A 17,064-nucleotide genomic window follows, 5' to 3' on the forward strand; every position below is an offset into this window, starting at 1 on the left:
TAAACAAAGACGTCAGGCTTGGATTGCAGCGGTGAGACGAGCGGATATCGAGTTCTCTGCAATCCCCAGCTTTTTGTTGGTTTGCTCACGGCATTTTCTTTCCGGTGAGTTCTAAATTAATTCATATCACTCTTGAAAGGCTTTTAGTGTTATTTTCAACGTGCTGAGGTCATAGATAATGAGATAAAACATGCTAATGTGTGATGCTGCAGAACCACATCATGTCGACTGAGTAGCTTATGATTTGGCATTATTGCAGGCAAACCAGCATATGAAATGGATGTAACAAATCCAGACTGGGCACCAACACTGCACATGGGGCATGACGACATACCTGTATCAGACTCGGACCGGCACTCAAGGCGTACGCAACGGAAGCGAAAAAGAGCACCCATCGGAGGTAAACAACCCCCCCCCCCTCTAAAAACATACTAAATTGCTATCACTGTACACTAATCCGCACATAACTTCCAGATGAATCACACACCTGTCATTGGAATATTGGTGTACATTTACCTTATGTCTAATTTTATCTTACAGGCTTTCGTTATGCAGCTGCAGAGTCTGAAGGTGTGCCCCGTGCAGAAGTGATTGATGAAGATCTGACAGAAGACCAACAGCAAAATCACAATGTCATGGAGGCAGTGGACAGCAGTTGTGTTGGACAAGTGGAGGTTGAGGTACCAGCTGCAAATGTGGATATACTGAAGAAATGTAAACCTTTTAAAATGATGACAGATTACAAACTCTCAGCTGTGTCTGTAATCAAACCTCTGTAACTTTGCTTCACTTCAGCAGCATCAGCTCATGTTCACATGTTGATTCATGGTTTGCTTCAGTTTTTGATGGACTGCAGAATATTTTGAAGGTTATCTGCTATAAAAAGCCAGAACAGGAAAATCTGCTTCATGTGTTTCTGTTTGATCCTCAGTGACTTTGACACAAAGGCCTCTGCTGTGATGATCACACCTCTGATCAAGTCTCACAGTGTCAGCTTTGTTTTTATACATATGGATATGTGCTGATAAATGATCAGAATTATAATATTTCCCACTGTCTGCTGTGTGCCGTGACCTTTGACCTGCTAAAGACAGTCAGCTGTGGATTATTCATTGTTGTGTCTGATACTTAGAACTGTGAGGAAGAACACTACACAGTTAATCAGGGTCCCCTCTCTCTGAATCAGGGAAGGTGGGCAGGCCGCGTGTGGGCCGCGGGCCATACGTTGAGTCTCACTGTTTGAAATGTGAACATTGTTCTGCTGCAGTCAATGGACTAAACCAGAGAAGAAGAAAACAGACTTTACCATGAAGATCCTCAGTGTGGATCAGTATAATATCAGCCTGATGTCTGCAGTTTAGTGTCAGCACAGCTTTCACATCATATTCATCTCAGCACAACTAAAACATGCTGACTGACCCCAGAGTTTCAAGTCCACATCCTGGACTCTCCAGGAAACCACACAGATGCTTCACTCCTGAATCCTGCAGGTTGTAGTTGTCACTCAGCTCCAGCTCTCTCAGATGGGAGGGGTTGGACTTCAGTGCTGCTGCCAGATAATCACAGCTGATCTCTGACAAATCACAGTCCATCAATCTGTATAAAGAATGAAAGATGTAAGTTTATTAGACAAAGTGTGAGCTTGAAATCATTCAGTGTTTCATCATCTGTTCAGAGCTGAAGAAGGTTCAGAATGTAGAAGTTTAGAAAATGGAAACTCCAAACAGCTGAAGCCAACAGGAAGCAGCTTCAAACAAACACAACAAGAGAAAAAACTCTGAATGTTTCACATTAAAGTCGTACATTTATCATAAAAACAGGACAAAGACTTGAAAAAGTCGTGTTTTTCCTTCCAGGAACCACAAGGCTTCACTTTTAAAGGTGAAGTGTGAAAGAAATGGACATATTTGAAGTCCAACACCTTTTTCCAGTCACATTATTAAAGCAGACAAACTACAAGCTCATTTTCATTCCAACAAGTCATCTTCTGACCTGGACTAACAACACTGGTCTCTATGTGCAGCTGGCTGTGAGACCAGTGCTCAGGGAGCGTCTACAAAGTGCAACACTGAAAGAACATCACACACTCATTTGCTTCCATCATCCAACCTGAAGAGGAAACAGAGACGCCTCCCCTTCAAAGTAAATGCTGCTCCTTTTGGACACAGTATCAAAGAAAGTCTACAGTATAACATAGAAAAGACAGAACAAAGTTTTGGTTGTTTTTAAATTGTGCAGAAGTGAAACTACACTAAGCTCAATTATGTGACAGACATTTCATCCCATGTCAGTTTGGCCTCATCCTGGGCCGGATTATCCAGCACACACTCTGACCACAGGCCCAGGGGCCACGCACAGCTGGGCTCCATCCAAGAGACAGGAAACAAACCAACACAATAATAAAAAGCACCATGTGATCTTCTTACATCTTCAAGACAAACATAGGAAAAACATGAGCATATTTGTTTCCTGATAAAATGATGTGACAGGTAGAACAGAGTAAAGTGGTGGTGTTACAGCCTTTCTCCCCTCTGCTGCCGAGGCTGTTAGTCTCTCCCAAACTCAGCTACAGGACTTCCAAATGAATGAAAGCAGCAGAAGTGGCTTTACAAATGAAAGAGGAAGAGGAGAAGAAGAGGAGAGGGAGGCCACCCTGACCATCACTCCAGCTGAAAACATCACACTTCCATTAAAGTTGGTGAGGAAATGTTGAGCAGGATGAGCTGCTGGCTAATCTGGAGGCTGTAGCAGCAGCTCACAGTCACAGTGGATTTCCACTCATGAAAAAGCTCTGGCTGCTTCATTTCTCATCTCATATCAGAGACTTTAATGCTTCACTGAAGCTGTACTGTGATGCTTCCATATCCCAGTGAGGCCTCCATAATGATTTCAGCTGTTCTGTACACACACTGTGTGCCCTGTATGGCTCAAAGTCTCTGCAGCCTGTTTTTATCTGCTATCATCAGATCTTCATCATCCTCATTCACATCCCTCACACACTCTACAGCCTCATCAGCACTGACTTCATCTTCACTGACTGATGGAGCACAACATGAACCTGTGGAGGCTGAAACACTGTCCTGTCAAACATCTCCCCGTCACCACTCCACTTCTGTCAGCCTTTAAATGAACCCTGCTCAAGTCTGTCACTTCTGTTTGGAGCCAAACGAGGTTAAAGATTATGCCACTACATTCTTGTCTAGAAAATATTAAAGTGTATTTGGTGACACACAAAAAAGGGTAAAAGTATAGTTTGGGTCCACACATGTCCAAACCCTGGTGTGTAGGCCTACTTAGTATTGAGAAAAGCCCACTAAAAGAACGCCCACCAGACCAAAGCAATGGTGTTGACTTGGTCAGCATTAACCCCGCCCCCTGACTTTGATGGGTGAAGCTGACAAATAAAATGTATTTATGAACAACGATGCAGGGCCAGGAGTAGCAACGTGAATTAAATAAATACATCATTAAATAATTCATTAAATGTGTCAGTAAAATAATTAAAATAGAAAACAAACCAACAAAATATGTAATTAACTAATTTGAATTGTACATAAATACTTAATGAATTATTTTAAATGAAATTAACTGATAATTAATTATCAATATATTTTTTTAATTAATTATATACATTTTTAATTAATCACTGAAATAAATAATTCATTAGTGATGTATTTATTTAATACAACCATAAAATTATTGCTAGTTTAATCAAAATAAATTTAAGACATCAATATTAAAGGTTAAATTATGATAATGAATACATGCAACTATAACTGATGACGTAAGAATTTGGATTTTTTAAGCTAAAGCGAAGGTGCTGACTCACTTGGCATGTTAGGTTACGTTCACTCTGCAGGTCTTAATGCTCAATTCCGATTTTTTGATCAAATCCGATTTTTTTATCTGCTCGTTCACACTACAAATAAAATGCGACAGCAAACGCGCTCTAGTGTGAACGCTCAAAGCGGCCCGCATGCGCAAAAGAAGACTTCACACACAACGTGCTCTGTTTAGACCCAGAGCAAACAATATTGTTTGACAGATGGCCCTTAATATAAAGACTTCGGACTTTACGTTTCCCAATTTTTGCTTTAAGTTATTTTGTTATTTACATAATAATGTAAATAACCTAATAATGATCCTTATTGCTGTTTTAAAGGAGCGGTGCTTCAAAGGATAGCTGCAGATTTCTGTCAGAATCTGCAGATTATACAGTACAAATAAAAAGTTCACGTTTCTCCAACGCTGTCTTCCCAACAGTTTCACTGACATCTACACGGGATGGCCAGGAAGCGTTTGCGATGTCTTATCGGGCGCTGATAATTGGCGTCTGTCTTGTGTTGGTGACGTAAAAGACGGATTTAATGCGACTTGACCATTCAAACAGCAGTCGCTTTCTAAAACATCGGATATGTATCGGATTCAGTACCACATACGAAAGTGACCCAGATCGGATTTGAAAATATCGGATTTACGCCGTTCACACTGTCATAGCATGATCGGATATGGGTCGCATAGGGTCAAAAAAATCGGATTTGATGCGCTTTCGCCTGCAGTGTGAACGTAGCCTTACTCTCAAATCCTCCCTAATAACAAGAACATAATTACACTTTAGCCACAAGAGGGCAGCAGCATTAAGTCGCATGTATATAAAGGTACAGTGATTATATTACAGTGATTTTGACAAAAACAAAACAGAAGTTGATGCAGTGTGTTTTTCATAACATACCAACCAAATTAAATAATAAAAACTTTATAACTTACAGAGCTTTTTTAGAGGCTTTGACCACTGGCAGCAGCCTCAGAAGAGCCTCCTCTGAAGCAGAGTATTTATTCAGGTCAAACACATCCAGATCTTTTTCTGATGACAGTAAGATGAAGACCAGAGCTGACCACTGAGCAGGAGACAGATAATCTGTGGAGAGACTTCCTGATCTCAGGGACTGTTGGATCTCCTCCAGTAGAGAACGATCATTCAGTTCATTCAGACAGTGAAACAGATTGATGCTTTTCTCTGCAGACAGATTCTCACTGAGCTTCTTCTTGATGTACTGAACTGCTTCTTGATTGCTCTTTGAGCTACTTCCTGTTTGTGTCATGAGGCCTTGCAAACGAGTTTGATTAGTCTTCAGACCCAAGAGAAAACGAAGGAACAAGTCCAGGTGTCCATTGGGGCTCTGTAAGGCCTTGTCCACAGCACACTGGTAGAAGTATTTCTCTGTCTGAGAGCTTGTTTGTTGTTTTTCCAGCAGATTGAGTCCAGAGTTGATGAAGGTCAGGTGGACATGAAGAGCAGCCAGAAACTCCTGAACACTGAGATGAACAAAGCAGAACACCTTGTTCTGGTACAGTTGTTTCTCCTCTTTAAAGATCTGTGTGAACACTCCTGAGTACACTGAGGCTGCTCTGATATCGATGCCACACTCTGTCAGGTCTGGTTCATAGAAGATCAGGTTTCCTTTCTGCAGCTGATCAAAAGCCAGTTTTCCCAGTGACTCAATCATCTTCCTGCTCTCTGGACTCCAGTGTGGATCTGTCTCAGCTCCTCCATCATATTTGACCTTCTTCACTTTGGCCTGAACCACCAGGAAGTGGATGTACATCTCAGTCAGGGTGTTGGGCAGCTCTCCTCCCTCTCTGGTTTCCAGCACATCCTCCAGAACTGTAGCAGTGATCCAGCAGAAGACTGGGATGTGACACATGATGTGGAGGCTTCGAGCTTTCTTGATGTGGGAGATGATCCTGCTGGCCTGCTCCTCATCTCTGAATCTCTTCCTGAAGTACTCCTCCTTCTGTGGGTCAGTGAACCCTCTGACCTCTGTCACCATGTCGACACACCAAGGAGGGATCTGATTGGCTGCTGCAGGTCGTGTTGTTATCCAAAGGCGAGCAGAAGGGAGCAGGTTCCCTCTGATGAGGTTTGTCAGCAGCTCATCCAATGAGGTGGACTTTCTTGTTTCAGTCAGGATTTTAGTTTTGTTGAAGTCCAAATTAAGTCGACACTCATCCAGACCATCAAGTATGAACACAACCTGGAAGTCTTCAAGCCTGCAGATTCCTGATTCGTTAGTTTGATTAAAGAAGTGATGAACAAGTTCCACCAAGCTGAACTTTTCCTCTTTCAGCACATTCAGCTCTCTGAAAGTGAATGGAAATATGAACTGGATGTCCTGGTTGGCTTTGTCTTCAGCCCAGTCCAGGCTGTATTTCTGTGTTAAGACTGTTTTCCCAATGCCAGCCACTCCCTTTGTCAGCACTGTTCTGATTGGTTCGTCTCTTCCTGGTGAGGCTTTAAAGATGTCTTCTTGTCTGATTGTTGTTTCTGGTCTGTCTGGTTTCCTGGATGCTGTTTCAATCTGTCTGACCTCATGTTCCTCATTGACCTCTGCAGTCCCTCCCTCTGTGATGTAGAGCTCTGTGTAGATCTGATTCAGGAGGGTTGGGCTTCCTGCTTTAGCGATGCCCTCAAACACACACTGGAACTTCTTCTTCAGTTGGGCTTTAAGTTCTCGTTTACAGAGTGGAGCAAATATTTCTGAAGGTAAGAAATTCAGAAAAAAATATTATATAATAAATATCATAGCCTTTCAGTACCCTGAAAGGATGAATGTCTATTGGTCCATTTCTTGAGCTATTAGGAAAGATCAATATTCAGTCTTTAGAGAAATTCTCTTACTGCTCTGCAGATGGTCAGCCATCTCATGCTGCTTAAGTCTCCTCAAGAAGTGGAGTGTGATCTTCAGAAATGCTTCTCTGCAGCTCTTTCTTTCATCTTCATCCTCTCCTTCAAACATCTCCTCATCCTCCATCTGGCTCTTTAAAGTTTCTGGGTGATCTGGACTCAGAAGCTTCTGGATCTTCTTCAGCTCGTTCTTCACAAACATGGTGATGTTGTCCTCCAGCCGCTGGAAAAGAAGACTATATGAATTACCCAGTGGTAAATGGACTGGTTCTTATATAGCTCTCTTTGATACTCTGTGCACACAAAGCATTTTATACAACATGCCTCATTCAACCAAGCACATTGTTCTATGCTTAAATACTTTCTTTCACACTCTGATGGATGCATCAGAGGGCAGCTTGGGTTTAGTACGTTACCCAGTACATTTGCCAGCCAGGGTTTGATTCACAAACCTAACTAGTAGCTGACCTGCTCCCCTCCTGAGCTACAGTCACCCCAATCTGACTGAAATCATGGAGCCCAAACTCTGACTTATGTTGGACACACTGACAATCCTCTGGTCCACAAAGTGCAGCATAGAGGTGACTGAAAAGAACAAATGTAAACGTAGTACTACAAACCATAACCACAGAGTCCAGGTGTGTTTGATGCTGCTGTGCAGACTGACCAGTGGAAACCTCTGCTCTCTGCTGGTCCACTCTGTGGAGGAGTAATGTATAATTAGCTCATGTTATGTCTGTCCACACACAGACACAAGCTAAAGGTCCATGAAGTGATGTTTGGATGGGTTCAGTCAATCAGATGACTGTCATGGTGGAGCTTTGCTAGTCCTGCTGATCCCACTGAGAATTAACAACTCAGTTTCCAGATGTCTGTAGTTTTCTGCTCAGTTTCTTTAGTCCCAACAGCTCTTACCATCTCCTGCATAAAGCTTTCCCTCCATGCTCAGATGCCCTGGAACAAGGTGCTCTCTTTATATCAGTGACTGGTTTAAAGGGACAACTTGCAGTGCTCGCCAAACTTTGTGTCAGCAAAAGTAGTTCTAATGTTTCTTACATTTATTACATTTTTACATTTTTACACACACAAATCAATGAACGCAAAAACATGAACTTTCCAGATATTTTGTTTTACAATGTTACAAAACTCAGTTCAAAACTACACAGTCTGATTTACAAGTACAAAATATTTATGACCACAGTTTGAGCCGATGTATGTCCCGAGTCTGTGGACTCAGTAGTTTTGTTTTGATTGTTATTGTCTTTTGTTACAATTTCATTCTGATTAAGATTTTCTAGTTCTGAGGTTTTGGTTTCTGTGTTCCCTCTGTACTGTGTTAGTATTGTGTCTCTGTGTTCACTTCCTGTTTTATTTTGACAGTGCCATGTCCTATGTTAGTGTGTCTACTTTTGCTTCCCCTTGTCTGGTTATGTCCAATGAATCCTGCTGTGTCTCCCTTTTCTCATTCCCTGATGGCTCTTTTGTGTATATGAGCCCTTTGTTTTCTCCTGCTTGTTGCTGGTTCGTCTGTGTTGTCTCCCCGTGTCTCCGTTTAAGGTTTCAGGTTAGTTTTTTAGTTTTTCAGTAGAGGTTATCTTAGCTTCTGCACAGGCCATCTCCACTGCACTTCACCGTTTCAATAAAGCTCACTCACTTCACAGCAGTGTCGGCATCTTGGGTCCTTTATTAAATTCAACATGGCTCGCCCCGCTAGCCGTGACATAAGATGTGAAAACAATATCCAAAAAACACGAGAGACAAACAGGAAATAGTTTTAAGGTGCAGGGCCAACAAACTGAGTCTAGCCATGAACTCAGAGTTGATTGAATTAGCATTTTGAATTGGCTGATCTGAGCAATCAAGTCTATGTTCACTTTGAGTTAAGATTATACGTGATTAATGTAAAAGAAAAAAGCCGTCATCAGCAACTGATTCTGATTTAGCAGGTTTTCAAATCTAAACGGTACCCATCCCTATCTGGCTGTAGTTAAACCTTTACTTAAAAAGCATCCCTAGACCCAGCTGTCTTAGCTAATTATAGGCCAATCTCCAACCTGACAATCTGTGAAAGAGTAGTTGGGGGGCGACAATCAGAGGGGCAGTGTGATGATCTTAGGTTACAAACTACTGCAGTCAAGTCATTAAGGGAGACGGGATCAAACTGCTCTAAGACAGCTGAGCACACAGGAGAAAGACTCTGATCTGAGGCAGCAGTCGGCGAGACAAGAGCCCTAATAGATAGAAGCTTGTTGTTAAAAAATGCTAAAAAGAGTGACGCTGAAAAACTAGTTCATGCATTTATTACTTCCAGACTGGACGACTGTAATTCATTATTATCAGGATGTCCTAAAAACTCAGTGAAAAGCCTTCAGCTAATCCAAAATGCTGCAGCAAGAGTCCTGACAGGGACTAGAAAGAGAGCAGATTTCTCCTGTTTTGGCTTCCCTTCATTGGCTGCTCCTCACATACAAGGTCTTAAATAATCAGGCCCCATCTTATCTTAATGCTGCACCACAACACCTGATCTCTGGTTTCCTCACCTCTTCAATCCCACTTTAATACTTGACTAAACTCATTTTCCTGTTTAGGTGTTGAGGCAAAGCCGCCCATCTACAATGCAGGCAACAGCAAACGGAGCTATTTTTGATTCCCTTTGAGTTTTTTCTACTTTTGTGCTACAAAATGTTCAAGCTGATTAAATTCATTAGAATAAAAGTTCAGATAATTTTCTCATATTAATGTTGGAGGTAGAAATTCAGGGAACTTTGCACAAAAACTGGCAGAAATTTCCTTCAAAGATGGCGTTTTTACTTTAATACTGTGAGTACATTTCAGAGCCTGGACTCTTTTACCTTTACTTGAGTAAAGAAGTTGAATCATTATTTCAGCTTTAAGAGGGTATTTTAACACAAACATCAGTCCTTCTACTTAAGTATGTTTGACACTTTGTTTAATCATCATTTTTAATGATCAAATATAATTATGTTTGTTATTTGTGGATTTTAAATGTCCTTGACAGAGACAGATGATGATCATTATCCTGCACTGTGGTCTCAGGTTTGGTCGAGCTAGCACAAAGAATGGCTATGTTGAACTTCCTCCTGGGATCTACACTAAGAAGTGAGTCCAGCATTAGCAGGGTCTCTTTCCTTTATCTGGATTCACTTTAGCATTCACAGTCACGTGAAGCTTGTTATTAACTCGATAAGTCAACCCAGGGTTTCAGCTGAGCGCTCACATGAAACACATGGTGTTGGCAGCATCTGATCAGTCATATTCATGGAGACGTGTATCAGCAACAGAGCAGCTGAGTTTGCAGAAGGAAGTCAAACTAAACCACAGGAACAATATGAGGAGATTACACACATAATAAAATACTAGCAGCAACACAGCTGCTGCAGACAAATCAGTCGTGTGATCGTGTGTGAGAGGAGAAGGACTGTAAAGGAGTTTGGTGTTAAAAGCTCTGTATGAATGTGGGAGACTTTGAAGGGCTTTAAAAAGGCCAATATAAAATAAAAGGCAGCAAAACTGCTGAGTGTGAAAGTCACCAGACTTATCAGAGCTCTGTGATTAAGACCTGTAAGAACACCTGTTTGTACTTGTTGGCATTATATCAAACACACACGTATATTAAGCCTTTGTTTGAACTCTGGTTGAATTTGTTACTTTCAGACTGTGAAACATCACAGAGGCTGCAGCTGCAGATCTTTTATTCACCTGGAAATTTACTTTAAATGTTAGATGGAAAATGTATTGCTCAGTTTCACGAAAGTAAGAACAATAATCCATAAACCTTCATAAAGACAAACATCTCCCAGAACATTGAGCTGCTGAAGTGTCACTGAAGGGAAAAACTATTTGTCCTCCTCCATCCAGCAACACCTGAAACACCTGAGTGGAAGCTCCTCCCTACACTGTGTTTGAAGCAAAGCACAAAGGAGACACCTGCTGGAGCAGCTGGAGTCCTACAGACACTCAGCCTCTTCACTACACAAACACCTCCTACAACATCCACTCTTTCCACTCTGACTGCTGTGTTTGTGGAAACACTCCAACACACACCGCTTCACACACCAACATAGAAATGTGTGAAAAAGAGCTGAGCTGATATTAAACATGAGGATTTATTCAGAAATACAGAGTCAGGAACAACATCTAGACACACATTACCTCTCAGCAGCAGAAGAACAGCCTTTAAAGTTTATATAAAAATCCTTCGACTTGTTGCTCTTTATCGAAACACAGCTGGGTTCAGGTCCAGGAGATTCTGGCCTCTTATTGATCCTAAGAGAAAAACAATAAATGTCACAGCTTCATGAGACAGGAAGGAAAAACTGGAAATATTAAATTAAAGACATGATGAACAATCTCATAAAAATAATGTACTTACTCTTTGTCACATAACAGTCTTTTGTTAAAGTTTACAATAACACCCTTGCTTAGTCTTTGCTCTGTACTGCAGTACTTGCACTGGTTTCACTGGACAAGTCTGCATGTGAATCTACAACTGATCTGACATTGTGGCACAAACACAGTAAACAAACACTACGAGCACCTTGTTTCATGTGCAGTGGCTTTCTTCTCATTCTGTTACTGAACACTGTATGAAAAGCCTCTCACTGCCAGCATCCTTCCAGCCCCACGACAACAAGACCAACTCACATCTTCACAACACCAAGAATTTTTCCCCTTTTCTTTGGAGAAACTGAGAAGCCAATAGGATTGTAGCTCAAACTTGCCCACAGTCCTGCTTCATCACTGCTCACTCCTACCTGTGTTGGTGCTGAGTGGACAGTCATAGCCTGCTGCTAGCATGAATGCTAAACGTACTGCTGTGGATGATCAGCAGAAAAACATGTGGTCAGTTTGACTGTTTGCTGTATTTAAAGTGTTTTTCTCAGTTCGTCTGTATTCAAAGTGCATTCGGGGCTTTAGCTGACAGCTCTTTGTGCTAACAAACTAAACTCTCTTAGTTTAAGCCAACAGACCAAACACAAAGCCTGCTGCTGCCTCCATGGGTTAGCTTGTGTGACTGGTGTTTACACCAATGAAATCTAAATCACACTACAGGGAGTGCAGAATTATTAGGCAAATGAGTATTTTGTCCACATCATCCTCTTCATGCATGTTGTCTTACTCCAAGCTGTATAGGCTCGAAAGCCTACTACCAATTAAGCATATTAGGCGATGTGCATCTCTGTAATGAGAAGGGGTGTGGTCTAATGACATCAACACCCTATATCAGGTGTGCATAATTATTAGGCAACGTCCTTTCCTTTGGCAAAATGGGTCAAAAGAAGGACTTGACAGGCTCAGAAAAGTCAAAAATAGTGAGATATCTTGCAGAGGGATGCAGCAGTCTCAAAATTGCAAAGCTTCTGAAGCGTGATCATCGAACAATCAAGCGTTTCATTCAAAATAGTCAACAGGGTCGCAAGAAGCGTGTGGAAAAACCAAGGCGCAAAATAACTGCCCATGAACTGAGAAAAGTCAAGCGTGCAGCTGCCAAGATGCCACTTGCCACCAGTTTGGCCATATTTCAGAGCTGCAACATCACTGGAGTGCCCAAAAGCACAAGGTGTGCAATACTCAGAGACATGGCCAAGGTAAGAAAGGCTGAAAGACGACCACCACTGAACAAGACACACAAGCTGAAACGTCAAGACTGGGCCAAGAAATATCTCAAGACTGGTTTTTCTAAGGTTTTATGGACTGATGAAATGAGAGTGAGTCTTGATGGGCCAGATGGATGGACCCGTGGCTGGATTGGTAAAGGGCAGAGAGCTCCAGTCCGACTCAGACGCCAGCAAGGTGGAGGTGGAGTACTGGTTTGGGCTGGTATCATCAAAGATGAGCTTGTGGGGCCTTTTCGGGTTGAGGATGGAGTCAAGCTCAACTCCCAGTCCTACTGCCAGTTTCTGGAAGACACCTTCTTCAAGCAGTGGTACAGGAAGAAGTCTGCATCCTTCAAGAAAAACATGATTTTCATGCAGGACAATGCTCCATCACACACGTCCAAGTACTCCACAGCGTGGCTGGCAAGAAAGGGTATAAAAGAAGAAAAACTAATGACATGGCCTCCTTGTTCACCTGATCTGAACCCCATTGAGAACCTGTGGTCCATCATCAAATGTGAGATTTACAAGGAGGGAAAACAGTACACCTCTCTGAACAGTGTCTGGGAGGCTGTGGTTGCTGCTGCACGCAATGTTGATGGTGAACAGATCAAAACACTGACAGGATCCATGGATGGCAGGCTTTTGAGTGTCCTTGCAAAGAAAGGTGGCTATATTGGTCGCTGATTTGTTTTTGTTTTGTTTTTGAATGTCAGAAATGTATATTTGTGAATGTGGAGATGTTATATTGGTTTCACTGGTAAAAATAAATAATTGAAATGGGTATATATTTGTTTTTTGTTAAGTTGCCTAATAATTATGCACAGTAATAGTCACCTGCACACACAGATATCCCCCTAAAATAGCTCAAACTAAAAACAAACTAAAAACTACTTCCAAAAACATTCAGCTTTGATATTAATGAGTTTTTTGGGTTCATTGAGAACATGGTTGTTGTTCAATAATAACATTATTCCTCAAAAATACAACTTGCCTAATAATTCTGCACTCCCTGTAATGTGTCCTCCAAGGTGTTTGGTGGGAGCACTGAGTGAAACATAAGAGCTCTGGTAAAATAACAAACAGGGCTGTGAGAGCAACTGAAGTGATAAAAATACTGTTTAAAGATAAAAAACACTTTGATGTTCTCTCGTCACCTAACAAAGTCCAAACCCTGTGAACTATTTGAGCTTTAATAACTGTGGATTCAGGTATCCTGAACCCATCTTTGGACATTTGTAATTAAATATTTTAAAACTCCATCAAAGACTCCTGATGTGGCTGTTTGGAGAAGGAAAAGAGGGACAAAGTGGAGCGTCGAGCTGAGGCTTCATTCACTGCAAACCTACAGTTATGTTTTCTTATTTCTGCTGTTTGCATGTTCACAGCTGAAATAAAGCTGCCTCTTTGACTTCATCCTGTTGTGTTTGGGTCCAATCCTGCCTGCCACACAGCGCTACAGGACAAAGTCTAATATTTTTATCTTTTTAATGAATCTTTGGTCATATTTATCCAGGAAAACACAAACATGTAAAGGAGTCATCACAGGTCTCTGACCTCGTTGGTCCAGGTTCAGCACTAAATTCTGGAGGGTGAGGCATGGACCAGTCACTCCTCACAGACGGACAGCTGGATCCTGCAGACTGTGACCTCTGACCTCTGCAGACACAAACATGTTTTATTCAATGATCAATTCTCTGATGAAGTGATTGAAGCAGCTGTGATCACACAGACTGCAGATAATGCAGCTGTTTCCTGTCAGTAACAGTCCTCTTAGATTAGAGTTCAGCTTTTTACAGGAAAACAAATGTCCCTGAATGCAACAGTGAGACACAGTCTGCCTGTGTGGCTGTGATAGCTGCCGTTAGGAGCGCTCATGTGTTTGCAGTTAGACGAGGAGATGTTACCATCATGGACACGTTAACAAATCCTGCAGCATCACGTGGCACAAACACTTTGTGTTCCTGTCATCTGCAAGCAACAGGAAGTTCATTAATAAAGGCGGGATGGAGACGCGACTGTGATGGTTCTCCTTCATCCAGCTGTTACACACATCTGGGCTCACAGGACGAGCCTTTGTCTAATACAGCAGCTGCTCTCTGAACACTTTTCTGAAGAGGAGCTGCACAAACTTTTGTTTGCTTTCTAGAGCAGCGTATCAAAGTCAAACTACCCACTGCTAGCAGCTGTTTCTATCATAGTTTAGGATCCAGATGTGTGAGGTCTAGATTTACACCTCTGATTAAAATACATAGTTAAAAACAGCCAATGGAGTCCAAATGTGTCTTAAACCAGATAAACTGACAGTTACAGCTGAGCCTGTGTGTCCTTGGAGACACTGCTCTGCTACAGAGATGCATTTTAGAAACCAGGAAACATCAAAATCATTTAAATCAGAGAGTTCTTGTTACTAACAGCTCACCTCTCTGCAGCAGAGACTTTAAAACCAATGTTGAAATCTTTGGACGCGTCACTCTTACAGGACACAGAGCTGGGTGGAGGTCCAGGCTGGTTCCTGTGAATAATGATGGAGCAGTGATGTGAGTGCTGAGCTGTGACATGGAGAAGAGTCATGGACAGTTAGAGATGGTCATCTCACCTCTGAGCTTTGGTCTGGCTCTCATGTTCCCCACACAGAGTGCTTTTAGAGGGAGGGACTCCCTCCTCTCTGTCCTCACACTGATCCATGCTGCTCAATTCACATCAGCTCACACACACTTTCTACCTTCACCTGCAGAGGAAACACAAATCAGCCCAGCGACACACTGACTGACCCACTCAGCACCCACTGATTGATTCAGACACGTTTTAATCCCCAAAAGTTGATTCTGTTCATCTGGATGTTTTCAGTGGGAGAAACGTTTCATGACTCATCCAGGTGACTCCTTCAGTCTCAGCTGACTGCAGGTTTCCAACCTTATAAACAGGACATTTGCACAATGGCTGGGAGGTCATGACCATTGATCAACAACCACTGATCAATGGCCATGAGTCCCATTCACAGAGAGTTGGGGAATGTCTGCAATCACAGCATTACTAACCTAACCCTTACCTGGATGATTGAGCATCCAGACACTTTTTAATATTTTACTAATTTCTGAAGCTTTTTACCAACTTTGTTCAAATTGGTCTGCTGTCATTTTATTGTTGACAAAAAGAGATTTTGAGTTTGAGTGTTGACGTTTCCATGTGGGACTGTTGCTGCAACACCAGGATGTTACTACAGAATACACTTTATATTGTGAGCACTTGGATGTTAGTCCAGTGGTCCTAAACTGACACACCTGCACCTGGATTCATTCTGACCAGATTTTAACCCAACAGTGTTTCATACTTAATACATCAGACACAAACTCTGCAGCTGTCATTGTGTGCAGTGTGTGTGCAGTGTGTGTGCAGTGTGTGTGCAGTGTGTGTGCAGCGGGTCACTGTGTCCTATGAGTGTTATACTACAATAAACAGAGCCTGACCGCGGGCATAAAGAGGGCAAAAACCCACTTATGCTCTAAAGATGAAGTTCTGTTTCTCTTCAAATGAGCCTCAGAGCATGTGGAGGGTCATTGAACGCATCACAGATTACCTCAAGAACAACAGGCTGAAGAACATAAAAACAAACGCAGAGTTTCTGTCTGACGGTTTGAACATGAAACAGGAATTATTGAGCAAAAACGGCCAGTTTACTAATTTATGATCAATCATCAACGCATTCACCTACAATACACGAATGAACATCAGCAGTTAAACTGAAAATAACCTGCATACAAATACGACAGCAGACTATAGCGAACGAGCAGAGAAATGCATTTTATAGATGAAGTGTTGGCAGCGACTCTTAGGACAGCCCTGTCTCACTGTCAGCAGTTAAACAACATCCACACACTGGAAGCCCGTTTGCGTCACTAAAAAAAAGAAGGATCCAGAACTCGAAATTTCGACTTATTTTATCGTAATTTCGACTTATTAACTTGGAATTTTGAAAAAACTAACTCAAAATTAAGAGTTAGTGCTGTCAATCAGTCATTTACGTGAATGACGTAATTTCCTTGTTACCCGGAAGCTGAAGCCCTCAGCTACAAATGCTACAGCTAAGACACCAGAATTACAGCCAGTCATAAATGCACAAGTCGCTGATTATTGTCTGTGTGGCTTCACAAATGATGAAATCCTTCTGTTATTAGCTGAATCACATGGCGTTAATATCAGCTAACGTACTCTCGAAAGCGCCGGTTTGTTGCGATGCGGGTTTGAGTGCGCATTGTAGCTGGATTACTGATTGGCAGAACTAACTCGACATTTCGAGCTACTTTCCTCAAAATTTTCGAGTTATAAGTCGAAATTTCGAGAATGGATCCTTTTTTGTGGCGGAAACGGGCTTCCGTAACAGACTGATGGAGGCAGGAGAAGCTGCCTACAGTCATCAGTCAGTGGATCCACAGTAACATCGAGTTCAGCTGCTGATCATCAACTGTTTCTGTCTCGTTCCCAGACTCTGATCTCACATAAAACGAAGCAGATTTATGCTGAAACTAAGCTGCACACAGCTGATGTTAGCCAGGAAAACAGTACAGACTGCTAACGTTACCTTAACTTCGAGACGATCAACTGGGCCACAACATTCACGAAAGCGAAAGTAAAAGCGACGGAAGGAAACGATCAGAGAGGCGTTTGAGGGACGGTCAGAGTCAGGAACCTCAGAAACGCATCAGGCTGGAGTTTAATTCTGTTTTCATCTTTAGAAACATCTGGAAATAGTTATAAAAA

The 17,064-nt window shown here is 42.0% G+C and overlaps 2 protein-coding genes across 2 annotated transcripts in view; both read right to left on the reverse strand.

The window, feature by feature from the left end:
• LOC309700493 (uncharacterized protein) overlaps nucleotides 1-17,064 on the reverse strand; it is a 2,098,293-nt gene that overhangs the window by 1,914,851 nt on the left and 166,378 nt on the right. The window contains exon 12 of the mRNA XM_082524046.1: nucleotides 1,420-1,596. Within this exon, the coding sequence (XP_082380172.1) occupies nucleotides 1,420-1,596 (177 nt within the window). The remainder of the gene's footprint in view (nucleotides 1-1,419; nucleotides 1,597-17,064) is intronic.
• On the reverse strand, nucleotides 13,556-16,968 carry LOC309701321 (uncharacterized protein). Its single transcript, XM_082525432.1, has 4 exons — nucleotides 16,886-16,968; nucleotides 14,903-15,034; nucleotides 14,726-14,818; nucleotides 13,556-13,962 (listed from the first exon to the last, which is right to left on the reverse strand). The coding sequence occupies exons 2-4, from the start codon at nucleotides 14,989-14,991 to the stop codon at nucleotides 13,812-13,814; spliced, it is 333 nt and encodes a 110-aa protein (XP_082381558.1). The 5' UTR covers nucleotides 14,992-15,034; nucleotides 16,886-16,968; the 3' UTR covers nucleotides 13,556-13,811.

This window comes from Aulonocara stuartgranti, assembly GCF_965226115.1.
Source record: "Aulonocara stuartgranti genome assembly, chromosome: 3".
NCBI classification, from domain to species: Eukaryota; Metazoa; Chordata; class Actinopteri; order Cichliformes; family Cichlidae; genus Aulonocara; species Aulonocara stuartgranti.